The sequence below is a fragment of the Aquarana catesbeiana genome, linkage group LG08 (assembly GCF_042186555.1).
Source record: "Aquarana catesbeiana isolate 2022-GZ linkage group LG08, ASM4218655v1, whole genome shotgun sequence".
In the NCBI taxonomy this organism is placed as follows: domain Eukaryota; kingdom Metazoa; phylum Chordata; class Amphibia; order Anura; family Ranidae; genus Aquarana; species Aquarana catesbeiana.
In genome coordinates this window covers 304,002,920-304,025,483 of record NC_133331.1, presented here as the reverse complement: position 1 = coordinate 304,025,483, position 22,564 = coordinate 304,002,920, and the positions used below count along the sequence as shown (strand labels likewise).

The following is a 22,564-nucleotide window of genomic DNA, read 5'->3' as shown; positions in this document are numbered from 1 at the left end:
ACATAGGAGGGGCTGGGGGAGCTGTACAAGGAGCTTCCAGTGCTCTCCAAGGTAACCTGGGATCCCCAAGCCCCCCGCCCAAGTGACTCCCGTCACAATTATCAAGACACTTTGCCAAATAGTGGATAATCGCTCCTTGACTCCCTTATCTCACCTGATATCCAACTTTAATATCCCAGGGTCCTATTTTTTCGCTATCTCCAACTCTCCCATGCCTTTGGCAACCAATTTTCCCACTCTGCCCCCCCCCACATTATACAATCCTCTTTAGAGTATGTTCTCTGGTTTGACCCCGCCCCATGCCAATATAAGAAGTGGCACACCGCGCACCCAGCATTAGAGCGGGAGAGAGTGTCAAGTCAACATTGGAAGAAGAACAGAGGGAGAAGACCCAGCAAAAGAGCGAAAAGATAGCGGAGTAGACCTGGCAGAGGGAGGAGAATCGGAGAGGGCTAGAAGACATCAGCGGAGAAGACCCGGAGAAGGGAGAAGAACCGGCAGAGGCAGAAGACATCAGCGGAGGAAGCAGAAGAGCCGGAGAGGGGAGAAGAGATCAGAAGAGACCCCGGAGCTGCCTAATAAATTACTTTAAAAACATGTCCTGTGTTTTATTTTTGACACTTTCTTTAGGTGAATGGGAAAGGGGTACAATGTACCCGATACTCATTCACATAGGGTGGGGGGCCGGGATCTGGGAGCCCCCTTGTTAAAGGGGGCTTCCAGATTCCGATAAGCTCCCCGCCCACAGACCCCGACAACCAACAGCCAGGGTTGTCGGGAAGAGGCCCTTGTTCTCATCAACATGGGGACAAGGTGCTTTGGGATGGGGGGCGCAGGCCCCCCTGCCTCAAAGCACCCACCCCCCCATGTTGAGGGCATGCGGCCTGGTACGGTTCAGGAGGGGCGCTTGCTCGTCCCCAGCCCCTTTCCTGACCTGCCGGACTTTGTGCTTGGATAGGGGGCTGGTATGGATTTTGGGGGGGACCCCCACGCTGTTTTATAAGACTAACAAGACAGTCATACATTTTTTCGGAGTGGGGGTTCCCCTTAAAACCCATACCAGACTGAAGGGCCTGGTATGCTCTTGGAGGGGAAACCCATGTGTTTTTTTTTTTTAATTTGGCGTGGAGTTCCCCTTCAAGATCATCAGAGCACAAGTCGCATACCAAAGTCAGATCCGTTAATACGGCGATCAGACTTCAGTGATATTCAATGGGCTGAAGTAGGATCAAAGTCAGACCAAAGTAGTGCAGGGACTACTTTGAAGTCGGCACAACTTGAAGTCGTACTAATATGAATGGTAGTCATTGGAAATCATGGGGAACGACTTGTCATACGCTTCACTAGAAGAAATCAATTGCCCCGCCTACAACCTTCTGGAAACAGCTGGTCAACGATAGCCTACCACTTTATAAAGATACCTACGCTAATAGAGGCTGTCCTGAGAAATAGGACAAGATTTGGTCCAAGTGGTTAGCAGAACCGTCAACGACCTAACAATGTTTATAGTTTGCTGTGCCGCTTTTTAACCATCTTACCTTGGTAACGTCACTTATACTGTCGGGTTCCACGTTGTTAGCTATCCAGACCACGTGAGTTACTATGGCTTTGCTAGTCCTGATATATGATGACTTACAGGGGCCTCACCTATCTCTTTCCTAAAAATGTCCCACACTGCATATCACTGTTTGACTTTATTGACATGTGAATTATTATAGCACCCATGTGTGGGTCACTGAGCTTTTCATTTTTTATGTTTGTACGTTTCGTTATTTGTCTGTGACATTAAAACCAATAAAAAGATTTAAAAAAGAAACAAAAAACAAACTGCTCTCTGGTTAAAGCTAAACTCAATGTGCATAAAAAGCTGTCCCTTGCAGTGCGTTTATGTCTAGGGGAAAGATAAAAGCGTGCCCTAGTAGTCTTGAGGTCACTCACCCCAGAGCAGTGTCTGGATGTGAGGACGCCAGGAACAGTCCACTGCCAGATTGTGGGGGGTACCATCTGCCAAAAGAGCAAAGGATCAGGTAAGTATAAGGGTTTCTCCTCTCCCCTGGACAAAACAAACTATTAACCTTTGCAGTGTGGGCACAGCCCCATTTCAAGGGGCCATCATTTTTTTAGAGTAGTGAGGAAGGATACACTGTGAGTACTGATCTCCTAGTACAAGGGAGAAGAGGGGGGGTTAAAAATTTGGGAGCATAGGGACACCTGATGTAAAGAGGGACTCTACTGGGGCACCCAGTGTAAAGGGGGACTCTATTAGAGGCACCTGATGTAAAGGGGGACTTTACTGGAGACAACTGATGTAAAGGGGGACTTTACTGGGGGGCAACTGATGTAAAGGGGGACTTTACTGGGGGCAACTGATGTAAAGGGGGACTTTATTGGGGACAACTGATGTAAAGGGGGACTTTATTGGGGACAACTGATGTAAAGGGGGACTTTACTGGGGGGCAACTGATGTAAAGGGGGACTTTACTGGGGGCAACTGATGTAAAGGGGGACTTTATTGGGGACAACTGATGTAAAGGGGGACTTTATTGGGGACAACTGATGTAAAGGGGGACTTTACTGGGGGCAACTGATGTAAAGGGGGACTTTACTGAGGGCAACTGATGTAAAGGGGGACTTTACTGGGGGCGCCTGATGTAAAACGGGACTCTATGAGGTAAAGATGTAAAGGGGAACTGGCTGGCCTAGCAAACTCAGCCCAAGAGTTGTTTTTTCAGTATGGGATGGCTCCCCCAAGGTTTTTTTTTAGCAGTAAATTATATTGATGAGAAAGGAATAACTATTGATAAAAAATTCTTTATTGTGCCAAGATAAATTTCAATAACATGTATTTTGTTAAAATATGAGCTCTGGTTATAGAACAGAAACACATTTCAGGGTATATTGCAATGTTGACACAGTGGAGCAAAACATTACATCACAAGATGCCAGCCACATGAGTACTCCATCGCGTTTCGACCCGTACAGTCAGAGTAAATAATTCCCCCCGAGGAAGACAATGACTGTATGGGTCGAAACGCGATGGAGTACTCATGTGGCTGGCATCATGTGATGTAATGTTTTGCTCCACTGTGTCAACATTGCCATATATCATGGAATGTGTTTTCTATTCTATAACCAGAGCTCTTATTTGAACAAAATACATGTTATTGAAATTTATCTTGGCACAATAAAGATTTTTTTTATCAATAGTTATTCCTTTCTCATCATTTTCTGCTAAAAAACCCCTTGGGGGAACCATTCCATACTGCAATTTTCTCTCACTTGTGCGTTTTCTCCTTTTAAGAGTTGACTTTTTGGTACTTAAAGAGGTCTCCAAGAAGAACCCCAAAATGTCATCAAGGGAAGTGCAGGTAACTCCAGCAACAGTTGAGGTCAAAGTGCATGCACCTACATTGACAAGGAGGTTGCACCTATGTAATCTGTTTGGGGGATGTGCCAGAAAAAACACTGCTGTCCATAAAGAATATTAACCACTTAAGGACCAGCCTCGTTTTGGATTTTAGGTGTTTACATGTTTAAAACAGGTTTTTCTGCTAGAAAATTACTTAGAACCCCCAAACATTATATATGGTTTTTCTTCTAACACCCTAGAGAATACAATGGCGGTCATTGCAATACTTTTTTTTGCACCGTATTTGCGCAGCGGTCTTATAAGCGCACTTTTTTTGGAAAAAATTCACTTTTTTGAATAAAAAAATAAAACAACAGTAAAGTTATCCCAATTTTTTTTTATATTGTGAAATATAATGTTACGCCAAGTAAATTGATACCCAACATGTCATGCTTGAAAATTGCGCCCGCTCGTGGAATGGCGTCAAACTTTTACCCTCAAAAATCTCCATAGGCGACGTTTAAAAAATTCTACAGGTTGCATATTTTGCGTTACAGAGGAGGTCTAGGGCTAGAATTATTGCTCTCGCTCTACCGGTCGCGGCAATACCTCACATGTGTGGTTTGACCACCGTTTTCATATGCGGGCGCTACTCACGTTTGCGTTCGCTTCTGCGCGCGAGCTCGTCGGGACAGGGGGGTTTTAAAAATTTTTTTTTTTTATTTTTATTATTTATTTTACAATATTTTATTTATTTTTACACTGTTTGAAAAAAAAAAAAAAATTGTGTCACTTTTATTCCTATTACAAGGAATGTAAACATCCCTTGTAATAGAAAAAAGCATGACAGGTCCTCTTAAATATGAGATCTGGGGTCAAAAAGACCTCAGATCTCATACTTACACTAAAATGCAATAAAAAAAAAAAAAAAAAAGTCATTTAGAAAAATTACATTTGAAAAAATATGCCTTTAAGAGGCGTGGACGGAAGTGACGTTTTGACGTCGCTTCCGCCCAGCAGTGTCATGGAGACGAGTGAGCGCCATCTTGGCCTCACTCGTCTCCAGACACACTACGGCACAGAACGCGATCGCCTCCGCCGCTACCGACGGCTCCGGTAAGCGGCGGAGGGCACCGGATCGCGGCGGGAGGGGGGGGCCCTCTCCCGCCACCGATAAAAGTGATCTTGCGGCGAATCCGCCGCAGGGACCACTTTTATCTGAAAGCCGGCCGCCGCACGAAAACGGGGATACCGGGGTTATGGCAGCTAGCTGCTGCCATAACAACGATATCCCCGTTCAAACTTAGGACGTACATCGTTGTGCGGCGGTCGGGAAGTGGTTAAAGCAAGATTGCAGTTCTCCATTAATCATGTAGAGCAGTGGTTCTCAGCCCTGTCCTCAAGTACCCACAACAGGCCATGTTTGCAGGTTTTCCTTTATCTTGCACAGGTGCTTTAAATCAGTCAATTACATGGTATTTTGGACAGCTATTTTATCTAATGCCGCGTACACACGAGCAGACTTTTCAACCGGACTGGTCCGACGGACCGAGTCAGGCGGACAATTCGACCGCGTGTGGGCTTTATCGGACCTGCAGCGGACTTTTTCGGTTGAAAATCTGACGGACTTTAGATTTGGAACATGTTTCAAATCTTTACGTCGGAACTCCGCCGGACCCAGTTCCTATAGAAAAGTCCGCTCGTCTGTATGCTAGTCCGGATGAAAACCGACGCTAGGGCAGCTATTGGCTACTGGCTATCAACTTCCTTATTTTAGTCCGGTCGTACGTCATCACGTACAAATCCATCGGACTGTGGTGTGATCGTGTGTAGGCACGTCCGTTCATTGGGAAAGTCCACCGAAAGTCCGTCGGACCAGTCCGGACGAAAATTCCACTCGTGTGTACGCGGCTTAAGAGAAATTCCCAAAACATGGTCTGTTGGGGGTACTTAAGGACAGGGTTGAGAACCACTGATGTAGACAAAGACCAGGCCTTCTCCAACAATGTTCTGTAGATTGCAGAGTTATAAATTAAGAGTTTTTGGCCTTAGTAATAGAAAATAGGTTTGGCTCAAATCAAAGACAGCATTGCAGAAGAATCTCACACCAACTGTGAAACATGGTGGTGGAAATGTTATGAATTAGGGTGGTCAGATGAAAACCTCATCATAGAATTAAGAATTAAATAACAATAGCTGTATCTATTAGTGACAACCTGACTATGTGTGGCCCCAGGGGAGGGAAGGATAAGGGAAAAGGAATAGGGAAGAGGGTCAGCTGGTGTTAATGAGAATTCTAAAAAAGCTTAAGCAGCTCAATAGTTCCACATGAAATGAAAAAATAGACAAGATAGTCCCAGTTTGTTCATCAAGGTAAAGTTGCCTTGGAGACCCGTAGATCTAAATATGTCCAGTATCAACTTAGCGTATTCACATAGAGCAGCTCATACTAGTCATAGTACTTTGGAGTGTATAGTAGTGGCTGGGACAGATCCTCTTATAGGAGACTATACATTCATGGTGCTATGGGAACCATAGCCGAAACACGTTTAAGTTCCGGTGGCCTGGTATGCTTGGAAGTGGTGTCAGCAACCGCTTTTTGGATGTGACAGTTGGATGGACAGTTGGATAAATGGTTCTATATTTAGAATGTATCTGGTCTATAAACCAGAAGCTCTGGATAGACAGTTGGATAAATGGCTCTATGTAGCAGTAGGGGTAGCTTGATTTAAAATACATCACAATGACTATGGAGGAAGAGGACAGACTGCCCAAGCTCACAGTAAATTAGATCGTCATCTTGTGTAAAATATAAATACTTCGTCCTTTGTTATGTTTTAATGTTTTGCCCGCTGCCTTAGTTTTATTCTTTCTTTACGTTGCATACATTATTACACATGGAAATGATACATCAGGTAAAACATAATCAATTTAAAAAACTATGAAAAATGACAATTTATTATTTATAAACATGTGAAACTTAAAAAAATATATACAAAGTGCTTCATTACATGATTTTTTTACATTGTTATTAATTTTCGTTATCAATATAAACTGGAATCGTTTAATTTTATACCCAAATCTGAGTCATCATCCTTGCTCACAGCACACAGACTTGCAGCTTTTTATGAATACAGCTGGAATATTATATCACCTGTAATGTATAAACCATGAAAGGATATGCAGAGGCCAAGTCTCTTTTGATGTCTTTCACTGTAATTTTGAAGAATTCTTAATTCTTGGAAAAGAGATATGTTAGCTCAATAGTAACCACATCCTGGTAGAGACATGCTTTTATCACCGATGTCTACATCAGACATTGTTCCCTCAGCAGTGTCCATATCACTAAACTCTCTGCACCCCTGAGTGGGCTCTTTTCCCCTAATTTTCCATACTATTTTCTATAGCAGCACCATGTACCAAGCTCTCTGACAGCTCTTCACCCACCATCCACACTACATTCTCCAACAGCTCTCCTCCACCATCTACACTACATTCTCCGACAGATCTCCTCCACCATCCACACTACATTCTCCGACAGCTCTCCTCCACCATCCACACTACATTCTCCGACAGATCTCCTCCACCATCCACACTACATTCTCCGACAGATCTCCACCATCCACACTACATTCTCCGACAGATCTCCTCCACCATCCACACTACATTCTCCGACAGCTCTCCTCCACCATCCACACTACATTCTCCGACAGATCTCCTCCACCATCCACACTACATTCTCCGACAGATCTCCTCCACCATCCACACTACATTCTCCGACAGATCTCCTCCACCATCCACACTACATTCTCCGACAGATCTCCTCCACCATCCACACTACATTCTCCGACAGATCTCCTCCACCATCCACACTACATTCTCCGACAGATCTCCTCCACCATCCACACTACATTCTCAGACAGATCTCCTCCACCATCCACACTACATTCTCTGACAGCTCTCGTCCACCATCCACACTACATTCTCCGACAGCTCTCCTCCACCATCTACACTACATTCTCCGACAGCTCTCCTCCCCCATCCACACTACATTCTCCGACAGCTCTCCTACACCATCCACACTACATTCTCCGACAGATCTCCTCCACCATCCACACTACATTCTCCGACAGCTCTCCTCCACCATCCACACTACATTCTCAGACAGATCTCCTCCACCATCCACACTACATTCTCTGACAGCTCTCCTCCACCACCATCCACACTACATTCTCCGACAGTTCTCCTCCACCATCCACACTACATTCTCTGACAGATCTCCCCCACCATCCACACTACATTCTCCGACAGATCTCCTCCACCATCCATACTACATTCTCCGACAGATCTCCTCCACTATCCACACTACATTCTCCGACAGCTCTCCTCCACCATCCATACTACATTCTCCGACAGTTCTCCTCCACCATCCACACTACATTCTCTGACAGATCTCCCCCACCATCCACACTACATTCTCCGACAGATCTCCTCCACCATCCATACTACATTCTCCGACAGATCTCCTCCACCATCCCCACTACATTCTCCGACAGCTCTCCTCCACCATCCACACTACATTCTCAGACAGCTCTCCTCCACACTACATTCTCCGACAGCTCTCCTCCACCATCCACACTACATTCTCCGACATCTCTCCTCCCACCATCCACACTACATTCTCCAACAGATCTCCTCCACCATCCACACTACATTCTCCGACATCTCTCCTCCACAATCCACACTACATTCTCCAACAGTTCTCCTCCACCATCCACACTACATTCTCCGACATCTCTCCTCCACAATCCACACTACATTCTCCGACATATCTCCTCCACCATCCACACTACATTCTCCGACAGCTCTCCCCCACCATCCACACAACATTCACCGACAGCTCTCCTCCACCATCCACACTACATTCTCCAACAGATCTCCTCCACCATCCACACTACATTCTCCGACAGATCTCCTCCACCATCCACACTACATTCTCCGACATCTCTCCTCCACCATCCACACTACATTCTCCGACAGCTCTCCACCATCCACACTACATTCTCCGACAGATCTCCTCCACCATCCACACTACATTCTCCGACAGATCTCCTCCACCATCCACACTACATTCCCTGACAGATCTCCTCCCACCATCCACACTACATTCTCCGACAGCTCTCCTCCACCATCTACACTACATTCTCCGACAGATCTCCCCCACCATCCACACTACATTCTCCGACAGCTCTCCCCCCACCATCCACACTACATTCTCAGACAGCTCTCCTCCACCATCCACACTACATTCTCCGACAGATCTCCTCCACCATCCACACTACATTCTCCAAAAGCTCTCCCCCACCATCCACACTACATTCTCCGACAGCTCTCCCCCCACCATCCACACTACATTCTCCGACAGATCTCCTCCCACCATCCACACTACATTCTCCGACAGATCTCCTCCACCATCCACACTACATTCTCCGACAGATCTCCTCCACCATCCACACTACATTCTCCGACAGATCTCCTCCACATCCACACTACATTCTCCGACAGATCTCCTCCACCATCCACACTACATTCTCCGACAGATCTCCTCCACCATCCACACTACATTCTCCGACATCTCTCCTCCACCATCTACACTACATCCTCCGACAGATCTCCTCCCACCATCCACACTACATTCTCCGACAGATCTCCTCCCACCATCCACACTACATTCTCCGACAGATCTCCTCCACCATCCACACTACATTCTCCGACAGATCTCCTCCCACCATCCACACTACATTCTCCGACAGCTCTCCTCCACCATCCACACTACATTCTCCGACAGCTCTCCTCCACCATCCACACTACATTCTCCGACAGATCTCCTCCACCATCCACACTACATTCTCCGACAGATCTCCTCCACCATCCACACTACATTGGTCAACATCAGGAGCTGTCTGTACTCTGATGTCTAATTCGATTTTTTTTACGAGCAGGAATAGGACCCTCACTGTTGTGAATTCTCTGGTGTTTAAAAAGTGCTCCTTTTTCATTAAAAGATTTCTTGCACAGAGAACATGAATAGGGACGCTCCCCTGTGTGAATTCTCTGGTGTATAAGAAGTTTTACATTCTCGTTGAAACCCTTCCCGCACACTGTACAGGAAAATGGATGCTTACCCGTGTGATAATTCTGGTGTGCAAGAAGTTTTCTTTTCTCAATGAAGGATTTTCCACACTCTGAACATGAATAAGGACGTACACCTGAGTGAATCTTCTGGTGTGAAACCAGTGCACCTTTCTGAATGAAACATTTCCCACACTCTGAACATGCAAAAGGGCGCTCACCCGTGTGAGTTCTCTGGTGTGCAACAAGTTTTTCTTTCTGAATGAAACGTTTCCCGCACTCTGAACATGCATAAGGACGGTCACCTGTGTGAATTCTCAGGTGTTTATTAAGAGCTCCTTTCTGAATAAAACATTTCCCGCACTCTGAACATGCAAAAGGACGCTCGCCTGTATGAATTCTCAGATGTCTAACAAGCCCATTTTTAAGAATGAAACCTTTTCCACACTCTGAACATGAGAAAGGACGCTCTCCGGTGTGAGACTTCTGGTGTGCAAGAAGTAATTTGTTCTCTGAAAAACTTTTCCCGCACTCTGAACAGGAATAGGGCCGTTCACCCGTGTGAATTCTCTGGTGTTTATGAAGGTCTCCTTTTTGAATGAAACATTTTTCACACTCTGAACATGGAAAAGGACGCTCCCCCGTGTGAATTCTCTTATGGATAACAAGGTATCCTCTGTCACTGAAACATTTCTTGCACTCTGAACATGAATAGGGGCGCTCGTCTGTGTGACTGATCAGGTGGTTATGAAGGTCTTTTTTATCAGTGAAAGATTTGTCACACACCGAACATGAAAATGAACTCTCCTCCTTGTGAACTCCATCATTACCTAAAGAAGATTTCTTGGCATTAGACTGATCGGTTGAAAGATATGCCCCATCCGGAGTAACACTATGTGCCATATCAGAAGATGCCGCAGGATTAGAGGGATCCATTGAGGTATGAAAAGTGTAAGGTAGGTGATGAATATTTTGAGTAATGATATTAACTCCTGGAGCATATTGTACAATGCCGATTCCTTGTGGATTCAAATTTGTACATAAAATAAGATATCCCTTGTTGGTATTCAAGGCATTGAGTCCACCTGCTAAAAAAGCAATTTAAGAATAAATGAGGTATGAATTCCAGGCGTCATAAATGTTCATCTAGCACTCTACAGTTTCACAAGGAATAACATATTTTGCCATCACAACAGAAAAATATGAATTTTCATGTCGTAAGAATGTATATAAATATTTTAAATTTATAGACGTAAAATGATATTGTGAGAGGTTTCTCCTTTTGGAGTTTATGACTTACTTGTATCTTCTCCTCATTTGTTGGGAACATGACGTTCTATTGAGGAATGGAGATGGACCTTTCATATGGTGTACAGTATCTCCTCCTCATTTGTTGGGAACATGACGTTATATTGAGGAATGGAGATGGACCTTTCATATGGTGTACAGTATCTCCTCCTCATTTGTTGGGAACATGACGTTATATTGAGGAATGGAGATGGACCTTTCATACGGTGTACAGTATCTCCACCTCATTTGTTGGGAACATGACGTTATATTGAGGAATGGAGATGGACCTTTCATATGGTGTACAGTATCTCCTCCTCATTTGTTGTGAACATGATGTTATATTGAGGAATGGAGATGGACCTTTCATATGGTGTACAGTATCTCCACCTCATTTGTTGGGAACATGACGTTATATTGAGGAACGGAGATGGACCTTTCATATGGTGTACAGTATCTCCTCCTCATTTGTTGTGAACATGACGTTATATTGAGGAACGGAGATGGACCTTTCATATGGTGTACAGTATCTCCTCCTCATTTGTTGGGAACATGACGTTATATTGAGGAACGGAGATGGACCTTACTGTAACCATATGTATTTCTTCCTCATTTGTTGGGAACATGATGTTATATTGAGGAATGGAGATGGACCTTACATATGGTGTACAACAGTGGTCATCAACCCTGTCCTCAGGGCCCACTAACAGGCTGGGTTTTATTTATGACCTTGGGGAGATGCAGACTAGAATACTGCAATCACTGAGCAGCAAATGATATCACCTGTGATGTATTTCAGTTATCTTGCAAACCTGGCCTGTTAGTAGGCCCTGAGGATAGGGTTGATGACCACTGGTGTACAGTATCTCCTCCTCATTTGTTGGGAACATGACATTATATTGAGAAACTGAGCTGGACCTTTCATATGGTGTACAGTATCTCTACCTCATTTGTTAGGAACATGATATTGGGGAATGGAGATGAACCTTTCGTATGGTGTACAGTATCTCCATCTCATTTGTTGGGAACATGACATTATATTGAGGAATGGAGATGGACCTTTCATATGGTGTACAGTATCTCCTCCTCCTTTGTTGGGAACATGACGTTATATTGAGGAATGGAGATGGACCTTTCATATGGTGTACAGTATCTCCTCCTCATTTGTTGGGAACATGACATTATATTGAGGAATGGAAATGGACCTTTCATATGGTATACAGTATCAGTCTGGTCAAAGTCATTGTAATATGTTGATCTAGAGTGTCATCATATATCGGAACGAATCAGGAAGGAATTCTTTTATCCAAATTGGTTCAAACTTTATACAGGTTTTCTTTCTTTATCTACATAAACTGCTGGTTTATATTTTTTCTGTGGGTAAACCTCATATGTCCTTTTTTAAAACCTTGTAAAAATGTAAATACATTTTTTTATACTCATAGAAGTTAAATAAAATGTGAACTGTCGCTATATATTTACAGTTTATGACTTACTTGTGTCCGTATGTACAGAAGATTCGTCCTGTTTACTTTTCATAATTGTCTCCCCCTCCTCCATAGACTGCTGATCTCCACTCACCAACCTCTCTTCTTCTTCCTCTTTAATCTCAACTTTTATGTCTTTCAGCTCTGCAGCCTAAACCCCAAAATGATAGAATATAGTGGGGGAAAAAAGGAACAAGAGATTACATAGTAGAATGTCATTTTATAGCTTGGAATTGTTCTGTTTGATCAGTCCCACCTACCCGATGATGGTGAGGAATGGTGTGACCTTCCTGTGTGGAATCCTGCGAATCCAGAGGACGGGGACATCTCTCCGGTGGGTTCCCATTACTGGATCCATCTGTAGGAAACACATACACTGACTGAATACATTGTTTCTATGTGTTTATCGGATGATGGGGGATCTAGGTGGACCCTCCGTATTGCTCTCTCCTTTACAATAAAGTCTCCTGAGAGCCTCTTGTGCTTCAGACTGTGGAATACAGACCTGCTGCTTGGACCTGTCTGTTCCTGCACCAAAAAGGTAAGCCACCAGGGATCAGGACCCTAAAGACTGCAGACCACCACACGCCCAGGACAAAGGTTTGCAGTATACCAAGACTAGTGAGCGGATTCAGCTGTGTTTTTGTTCCACTGCTAGTGATCCAATGCAACCATAGACTACCTTTGCCTAACAGCCCTAAAAGTAGTTCATTGCAAGCAGTTCTAAAGAGATGGTAACATGTGCACCACAGTACAGTTTGGGCCCCACTATTAGCTGGGAATAAAGGACACGGAGAAAACATCTCTCTGGTGGGTTACCATTACGGGATCTATCTGTAGGAAACACACACACTGACTGAATACATTGTTTCTATGTGTTGATCAGATGATGGGGGATCTAGGTGAAACCTCCGTACTGCTCTCTCCTTTACAATTTAAACTATAAACACTTAATTTTAAGAGAGCAGATTTTCCAAGGCTGATGGCTTCTCTCCAAGACTTAGATTAGGAGGATATATTGTCATCAAGGACAGAGAACAGAAATGGGAATGTTTCAAATCGACTGTATGCAACACACTGCAAGATACTGTATACTCCCATGGGCAATTCGTTTATGTGACTCCTGTCCTGTATGTTATGTAGCTCACATTCTTAGGTTAAAAAAAAATGCCATAAACAATAGGAAAAAGGCATTTAGAAAATATAAAATTGAAAAAACACTATCATCTTTTTAAACGTTACGAAGAATATAACATGATATGAAAAAAGGAAATGAAGGCCGTTCAAAATGAACGAGAGAATCCAAAAGAGAGGAGGAAAAACCCCCAAGAATTCTTTAAAAGCATAAATAGTAAAAAGGTCAGGTCTGAGCAAGTAGGTCCTTTATGTGATAATTTAGGTTTAGTAATTGGGAACAAAGAGAAGCCAAATTAAATACCATCTTCAGCTCTGTGTATACAAACGAAAGTAGGGGAGCTCAAGTCCATAATAGGAATAGTGTTGACATAGCTTTAAATGATTCACAGTGGCTCAAAATTGACATGGTACAGAAACATTTAGACAAAAAAAAAGGTGAATGAAGCACCCGGACCAGAAGGCATACACCCACACGTGGTCAAAGAGTTGACCTCTATTCTCGAACACATTGGCCTTCGGTCGTCAATGCTCAGCTGGATCCTATCACTCTACTCTAGCCCCACAGCTGCGGTCAGGGTCAACGAAACCAGGTCCGGCTATTTCGACATTCGGAATGGTACCAGACAGGGTTGTCCCCTGTCTCCCCTAATCTTCATTCTCACCTTAGAACCCCTGCTCTGTAAGATACGGGCCAATCCCCACATAGAGGGCTTCCGTAAAACATCTGGAACCCACAAGGTCGCCGCATTCGCAGATGACCTTATCTTCTTCTTGGCTGACCCCATTGCCTCACTCCCCATCTTGCTTCATTCTCTGAGGGAATACGGGGCTCTGTCCCTATTTAAAATAAATATGTCTAAATCCTCCATGCTCAATATCACACTGAGCTTGCAAAATACCCGACAATTGCGCCTGAACCACCAGTTCCACTGGGCAACCGATTCCATTCCGTACCTAGGTGTGGTCATCACCGCGGACCCCGCCGACCTGTACCAAGCAAATTTTGCCACTCTCCTACACAGACTTAAAACAGACCTGCAGCATTGGCACGCCCTCACTTTAACGTGGTTTGGACGCTGTAATGCCATCAAGATGACAGCCCTCCCAAGGATACTTTATCTTCTACAGGCCCTCCCCATACATCTCCCGCCCTCCTTCTTCAAGCGAATCGACGCACTCCTCCGAGAATTTGTCTGGTCACACAAGCCGCCACGCATAAAATTACAACTACTTTACTTGGCAAAACGCAGGGGAGGGGTGGGTTTACCAGACATAAAAGCCTACTACAGGGCAACGCATCTTACCAGATTGATAGACTGGTACTGTCACCTAGAGGCCAAACAATGGGTCACCATGGAGATGGAGGACTCAGACGGTACGGCCAGGAGTTGGCCGTGGCTTACCACTCCGATCCCGAAATCCATTGCCGAACACCCAACTTTGGGAAACACATTGAGAGTGATCAGAGAAACCTTTCGCAAAACCCAGATCTCACCTATCCCTTCCCCTATGGTGCCGATCCTGGGTAACCCTGACTTCATGCCGGGCTGCCAGGGGCCGATCTTTAGAGCCTTATCAGCGGGAGATAGATGGCCACACCTCCATGACTTCCTGGATCCCGGTGGCCAGCTCAAGACAACCGCGGGAATAGAAATCCTAGACAGGCCATTGGACTTCCTGAGTGGTCTCCAACTGCGTAACTTTTTGCGCCGAAGCGCCCGAACTCTAGGTCCCCCACGCCCACTTACGGAATTGGAACGTATCTGCCACCGCAGAGAACCCATACGCCACTCTTTATCCCTGATCTACCTCTCTTTGATCGCCCCGGCTGAAGGTTTTGTCCCCCCCTTCCTTACTAAATGGGAGACGGAACTGGGAGCGCATTTTGATGAAACACAAAGGGAAAAGATCTTACACTTTGCCCAAAAATCATCTCTGGCCACAAGGGTCCAGGAGACTTGCTACAAGATTGTGACCAGATGGTACAGAGTACCATCCACTCTTCACAGGTTTCTCCCGCAGGTGCCGGATCTATGTTGGCGTTGTGGAGCAGGAGAGGGAACAATGTTGCACATTTTCTGGGACTGTCCCAAGATTAAACCGTTCTGGAAAGAGGTGACGGATACGGTCGAACATCTGACGGGTGTCGCACTGGGGGGAGACCCCGGGGCCTGTTTACTGCACCTTTCTAGAAGTTCAATTAAGAAATATAAAGCCTCACTCACCATACATCTGCTTAATGCGGCCAAGGCCTGCATCCCTCTATTTTGGAGATCGGTAATCCCACCAACGAAGATTCAGTGGTATGCAAGGGTCAATGATATGCGGGACATGGAAGATCTTACGGCCACCCTGCATGACAGGGAGGAAGCCTTTCGGGAGACCTGGCGCCCCTGGCAACACTTCATCTACACCGAGGCCTACCTCCGGGAGATGACTTAATGCGGACACTCCTTGATACGAGGACCCTGCCTGGCTGGAGGGTGACACCGCCACCCTCCTCTCTTTACCTCTCTTTTCCACTCCCCCTCCACTTCGCCTCTCATTCTCTCTGGCCTCTCCCCCCTTACTGTTTCCCGCTTTTCTCCCCTTCCCTCCCCTCCCCCTCCTCCTCTCTCCCTAGGTTCTCACACAACCCCCTATATTTTTTCGGTTAAGGGAAGATTAGATCAGATATGTTGAATATCATGGTATTCATTACTCTACGTTAGTTGCCCCTTGCCGGACTCTACTGATCGGCAGGGAATATCTCCACCCCCGGTCAGTGGAGAGCTTCTCAAGAGAAAAATCTTTGTTATCCTGTTTATCTATATGCCTGTTGTCTAAGGATAAATACACGAGCCTTTAGTTTAAACGAGACATATCTCAGGGAACTGCTTGCAAACGGATAGTATGATAATCATAACATCAGACTTTCCCATACACTCAGGCTCTGTTTTCTTTATGCAGACCGTGTAAACTAGAGGAATGAATATGTGTTCACGTCTTTAGTCGACGGTAGTTTTCTGTTAAAGTCCTCTTCATGCCTCTGTTTTATCTTTTTTTTTTTTTTATCACTCACTAAATGTTATAGATCTTGATAACATGTATATCACACTGTAACAAGCATTGTTGAAATAAAATAAAGGAATTTAAAAAAAAAGAGTTGACCTCTGTAAAGGTGAATAAAGCACCTGGACCAGATGGTTTACACCCATGTGTGCTCAAAGAGTTGAGCTTTGTTAAAGGCAAATAAAGCACCTGGACCAGATGGCTAACACCCATGTGTGCTCAAAGAGTTGAGCTCTGTGAAAGGTGAATAAAGCACCTGGACCAGATGGTTTACACCCATGCGTTCTGAAAGAGTTGAGCTCTGTTAAAGACAAAGTAGCTGGACCAGAAGGCCAACACCCATGTATGCTCGAAGAGTTGAACTCTGTTAAAGGTGAATAAAGCACCTGGGCCAGATGGCTTACACCCATGTGTGCTCAAAAAGTTGAGCTCTGTTAAAGGTGAATGAAGCACCTGGACCAGAAGGCTTACACCCATGTGTGCTGCAAGAGTTGTGCTTTGTTAAAGGTGAATGAAGCACCTGGACCAGAAGGCTTACACCCATGTGTGCTGCAAGAGTTGTGTTTTGTTAAAGGTGAATGAAGCACCTGGACCAGATGGCTTACACCCATGTGTGCTTAAAGAGTTGAGCCCTGTTAAAGGTGAATGAAGCACCTGGACCAGGGGTTCGGCAGCAATTTTCTTTATCCTGAAGAAAATTAGGCCAAGCTATTTATTGTTATTCTGCTATCCTCTGGATCAACTGCTGCTTTGAATTTTTCATTTTCTTTTTGGGTGAATTTGATAAGACATAGACTTTTCTCAATTGATGTAACATTGTAAATAATCACTTTTATACTCATAGACGTAACATGAAAACGAGAAATGTTTTTGTATGTAGTGTTTATTACTCACTTGTGTTCCTGTGTAGAGAAGATTTCTCCTGTTTACTTTGCATAATCATCTCCCCCTCCTCCATAGACTGCTGATCCCCACTCACCAACTTCTCTTCTTCTTCCTCTTTATCCTCAACTTTAATGTTATTCCTCTCTACGCCCTAAACCCCAAAAATGAGAGCAGATATTTGTAAAAAAAAAGAACAAGAGAATAAATAGAAGAATGTCATATCATAAAGTTTAAAATACAGTATTAGGTTTTAATGCTCAGGCCCACCACCTACCTGATGATGGTGAGGGATGGTGTGACCTTCCTGTGTAGAATCCCGGGAATACAGAGAACGGGGACATCTCTCTGGTGGGTTCCCATTACTGGATCCATCTGTAGGAAACACACACACTGACTGAATACATTGTTTCTATGTGTTTATCAGATGATGTGGGATCTAGGTGGACGCTCCATACTGCTCTCTCCTTAAAGTCTCCTCTTACCCGGTGATATGAAGCTTTGGCAATTCTCTGTCTTCGCATCCTTAGAAAGGTCTTCTAAATACCTCCAACCCTATCAAGAAACAGACAGTGACATCCTGACACACACAATGATACAGTCACCATCCAGACACATCCCTTGTCTGTTACTGGATAATATCCCAGAATTCCCGGCACCGCTCACCTCTCCTGACAGCAGCTCAGTGATCTTGTTGGTGACCTCCAGAATCTTGGTGTATTTTCTCTCAACTGTCAGACATTGAGGTGGAGGCCCTGTTGTGGTCTCTTGAAGACAGCTGCTAATTTTTAATGACTCGCCATATATATTCTTCACTATGTCATAACGCTGTGTAAAGAGAGATATTAACAATTCTCGATTCATGCATTCCACAATACTCATTACCACTCCAGATGTGTCTTATTAATAGGAGATAAGTGTGATTCCATGTGATCTCCCAGGATCTTCCTCACCTCTCCAGTCAGCAGGTAGATGATCTCCAGGGTGAGGTCTAATATCCTCTCAGTCATGTTACTTGGGTCCTCCTCCATCCTCATTGATGTGATTTATACAGGACTCTCCTCTCTGTAGACGGATAATAAACTGAGAATGATCTGGACTGTACTGGGATGAATAATGTCTGCATAGAGTTCCTCCATAGTTCTGACATCTCAGACTGTTACTGTATTAGAAGACTTGTAAATCTGCTTCTATTTAGCCTTTTAAACATTCCTTGTCCCCATTCATCATTTAAACCAAACTTTTCTGTTGTTATGACATACATTAGCCTAGACCAGTAATGGCGAACCTTGGCACCCCAGATGTTTTGGAACGAAATTTGCCATGATGCTCAACTACACTGCAGAGTACATGAGCATCATGGGAAATGTAGTTTCAAAACATCTGGGGTGCCAAGGTTCGCCATCACTGGTTTAGACCCGGTAGTGATGACATCACTGGATCTTGGTGCTTGCCTATACAATGCAGGCAGAACAATGACTGGTGGAAGGGGCGGTACATAGCTTCCCCAAAAGAGCAGATTGACCTAGGATAATGTCCACATGTGATGCCGAGCTTCCGTGACTGAAATCCAAAAGATGAGTCAGGGACAATCAGACTGGGAAGAAAAAAAAAGCTAGATGATGCTGGAGGCCCTCCAGCCAAGAAGTGAGATGGGCTCTATCAGGGTCCTGTTGTACTGGGCCAAGGCCTTATCAGCTAAACAGGGCAGGGCAGCTTTATTGTTCATTTCTGACCTAAATGAATAAATTGGTTTTACAAGACCACAACCCCGCTTCCTACAGGCTTACCAGGGATTTAATAAAATTTTCTATGTCAACAGAGGGGCCCAGGAGGTGGGAGCAGAGGAGGAACTTTTTTTTAATTTTCCAGGCGCAGGCGGAGAAAGTCAGTGTGCCGCTGTTCCACTGCACCTGGGAGGTGGGGGGGGGGCATCAGGAAGAATGTACGGGGCCCTATGATTTCTATCAGCAGTCCTGGGCTCTGCATACAGTGTGAAGTGAACGTAAACCAAGCAGTTCTGGTGCTGGAGAGAACAACTCCATACAAACCCTTTTGTTTACATTTGTATTGACTGGATTGTAATTAAGCAAATTTTTCTCTGTGTGTCCTTGCTGGAAAGAGTTCCTCTAACTTTCTGTCCGGCTGAGGATCAAAATTCAAAGGGTCATCAACCCAATAGGTACAAAGACAAAGGGTAATCTGAGAATTATAGTGGCTCCTGCCTCCATCTAAAACTATATAAAGAAAGGTTATAGTAAGGAGCCAGTATCCCTTCCATCAAATCATGAAAATCAGGAGCTTCATCCCTTATTCTATGTACTGTAGGGATGTTCATTACTTATGGTGCCTTCATTAGAACTTGTACTGTAGTTCAGTCTTCTTCCTCCCCATCGCCTGATCCAGAGAAGACATGGGGGGTTATTTACTAAAGACAAATCCACTTTGCACTACAAGTGCAAACTACAATGCAAAGTGCACCTGAAATTGCACTTGGAAGTGCAGTCGCTGTAGATCCGAGGGGGGCATGCAAGGAGAATAAAAAACAGCATTTTATCTTGCACATGATTGTATGATAAAAGCAGCAGAGCTTCCCCTCGTTTTAGATCTACCCCTCAGATTTACAGTGCACTTCCATGTGCAATTTCAAGTACACTTTGCACTTGTAGTGCAAAGTGGATTTGCCTTTCGTAAATAACCCCCATGGTGTCCATTATGTCACAGTAATGAGAGCCAACAACCCCGAGACAGTTTTATGGAGAATGGATAAATGGTTCTATATTTAGGAAGTATCTGGTCTATAAACCAGAGGCTCTGGATGGACAGTTGGATAAATAGCTCTATATTTAGGATGTATCCAGTCTATAAACCAGAGGCTCTGGATACACAGTTGGATAAATGGTTCTATATTTAGGATGTATCCGGTCTATAAACCAGGGGCTCTGGATACACAGTTGGATAAATGGCTCTATAGTTAGGATGTATCTGGTCTATAAACCAGAGGCTCTGGATAGACAGTTGGCTAATTGTGCACATACAATCACAGTGACTTTGGAGGATGGACATGAAAATAATATCTTATTACCTCCTCTGCTGCCTGTTCCAGCAATTTCTCCTCTCTACTTCCTCCTGACTGACCTCTCACCTGAAACCTCCTGTCTGTATGTTACATCATTTCCTGTCTGTACGAACCACTTACGAGTTACTCATCATAGAGAATTTAAGAACAGTGGAGAATGTTTCAGCATTCTCCGGCAGCTCTCCTTCACCATCCACACTACATTCTCCGACAGATCTCCTCCACCATCCACACTACATTCTCCGACAGATCTCCTCCACCATCCACACTACATTCTCCGACAGCTCTCCTCCACCATCCACACTACATTCTCCGACAGATCTCCTCCACCATCCACACTACATTCTCCGACAGCTCTCCTCCACCATCCACACTACATTCTCCGACAGATCTCCTCCACCATCCACACTACATTCTCCGACAGATCTCCTCCACCATCAACACTACATTCTCCGACAGCTCTCCTCCACCATCCACACTACATTCTCCGACAGATCTCCTCCACCATCCACACTACATTCTCCGACAGCTCTCCTCCACCATCCACACTACATTCTCCGACAGATCTCCTCCACCATCCACACTACATTCTCCGACAGATCTCCTCCACCATCCACACTACATTCTCCGACAGCTCTCCTCCACCATCCACACTACATTCTCCGACAGCTCTCCTCCACCATCCACACTACATTCTCCGACAGATCTCCTCCACCATCCACACTACATTCTCCGACAGATCTCCTCCACCATCAACACTACATTCTCCGACAGCTCTCCTCCACCATCCACACTACATTCTCCGACAGATCTCCTCCACCATCCACACTACATTCTCCGACAGCTCTCCTCCACCATCCACACTACATTACCTCTCACTTTCTTTTCTTCAGTACTCTTAACATTTTCTAATAATTCCTTTGTCGTGATGTTTTTAACTGTTTATAATTGTACTTTTTTTTCCTACTGACCATTATTGTAAGTGTAGCAAGGTCTCTGATCTTGTCCAGTGAGAACTTCCGTGGCCAAAGATAGCTGACATCCTCCTGTATGTGGTGGGTTGTGAGGCATAGTGGGTGCAAGGTGGACAAAGCTATTGGGCGCCAGACACTTTTTGGATGTAAAAGAGTTTTTATTTCTTCTAATAGTCCTTTTTGTATTTTTGGGAAAAGAGGGTTAGGGCTAGGACACCCTTAGGTAGTTGCAAATTCAATTGGCAGACTCGGAGACTTCAATAAGAGAACAGCCGTACAGGGAAAGGCCCCAGCAAGAAGCCACATCTGCATTTGCAGGTAAACTGTCTCCTATAGTAACAGTCTTTAACAGTTCCTAACTCAAACTTAACAGTCCTTTCAGCTTCACTACAACTGCCTCTTGTAGTTCTTCAACACTGACCTCCCAGTCTCTCACTAGGCCCACTGATTCACTGACTCTGAATCCCTTGAGCTAATCCAAGGTTTGTGGTGGTATCCCCTCAAGTGTCTCCCACGCTTCCCTGCTTTGTCCCTAGCTTGGCACTCAAGATACTTCTTAAGCTTCACCCCTGCTAACCAGCGAGGTCCCTGACTTGAGTCACAAGGCTGCTCTGCAAGCATCTCCATGGGTTGGGTCCCTGACTTGAACACCACCGGAAGTTTCCCGATTCTCCACCGTGCCCTTTCGGTGAGAATGTGGTTCCTGTACTTGCTTCAGTTACTCACTGTGTTCCCTGGTAAAGGTGGTTGGTCCCTTTGTGGCGACAGCTTTCCTTATACCTACGACCACGGACAGGTTCTCCGGCCAATAGAACCGTCACTTTTGGTTGGACTGTGAGCCGCAGTCCCAACCCTGTGCTGCTCTCCTGCTTCTGGAAAGGCTCTCAGACAGCCTAGCAGCCAGATGTGCCCAGGATAGGCCCAATCTCCAGCCTAGCAGCCCGGGCAATACAACACATTTCCACTCAGACAACCGCCCGGGTGGCGCAGCACTGAGATCACCTGACCTCACCCGAATATATAGGTTCTCCCAGCAGGCCGAGGGACCCAAGAAAACCCCTGCCCATTGGCTGAGATACCCCATATACTCATAACCTGACCTTGGGTTGTCCTTCTCATGTCTAGTACAGTGAAACCTCGGATTGCGAGTAACGCAGTTAATGAGTGTTTCGCAATACGAGCACTG

The 22,564-nt window shown here is 44.9% G+C and overlaps 1 protein-coding gene across 1 annotated transcript in view; it reads right to left on the bottom strand.

The window, feature by feature from the left end:
• The window catches only part of LOC141106882 (uncharacterized), a 159,625-nt gene extending 137,265 nt beyond the window's left edge, over window positions 1-22,360 (bottom strand). The window contains 10 exon segments of the mRNA XM_073597810.1: window positions 1,939-2,004; window positions 9,304-10,569; window positions 12,265-12,406; window positions 12,516-12,613; window positions 17,338-17,479; window positions 17,603-17,700; window positions 17,811-17,880; window positions 17,992-18,153; window positions 18,279-18,390; window positions 20,411-22,360. Coding sequence (XP_073453911.1) covers window positions 1,939-2,004; window positions 9,304-10,569; window positions 12,265-12,406; window positions 12,516-12,613; window positions 17,338-17,479; window positions 17,603-17,700; window positions 17,811-17,880; window positions 17,992-18,153; window positions 18,279-18,362 — 2,128 coding nt within the window. The 5' untranslated portion in view covers window positions 18,363-18,390; window positions 20,411-22,360.
• Window positions 22,361-22,564: the final 204 nt, after the last annotated feature.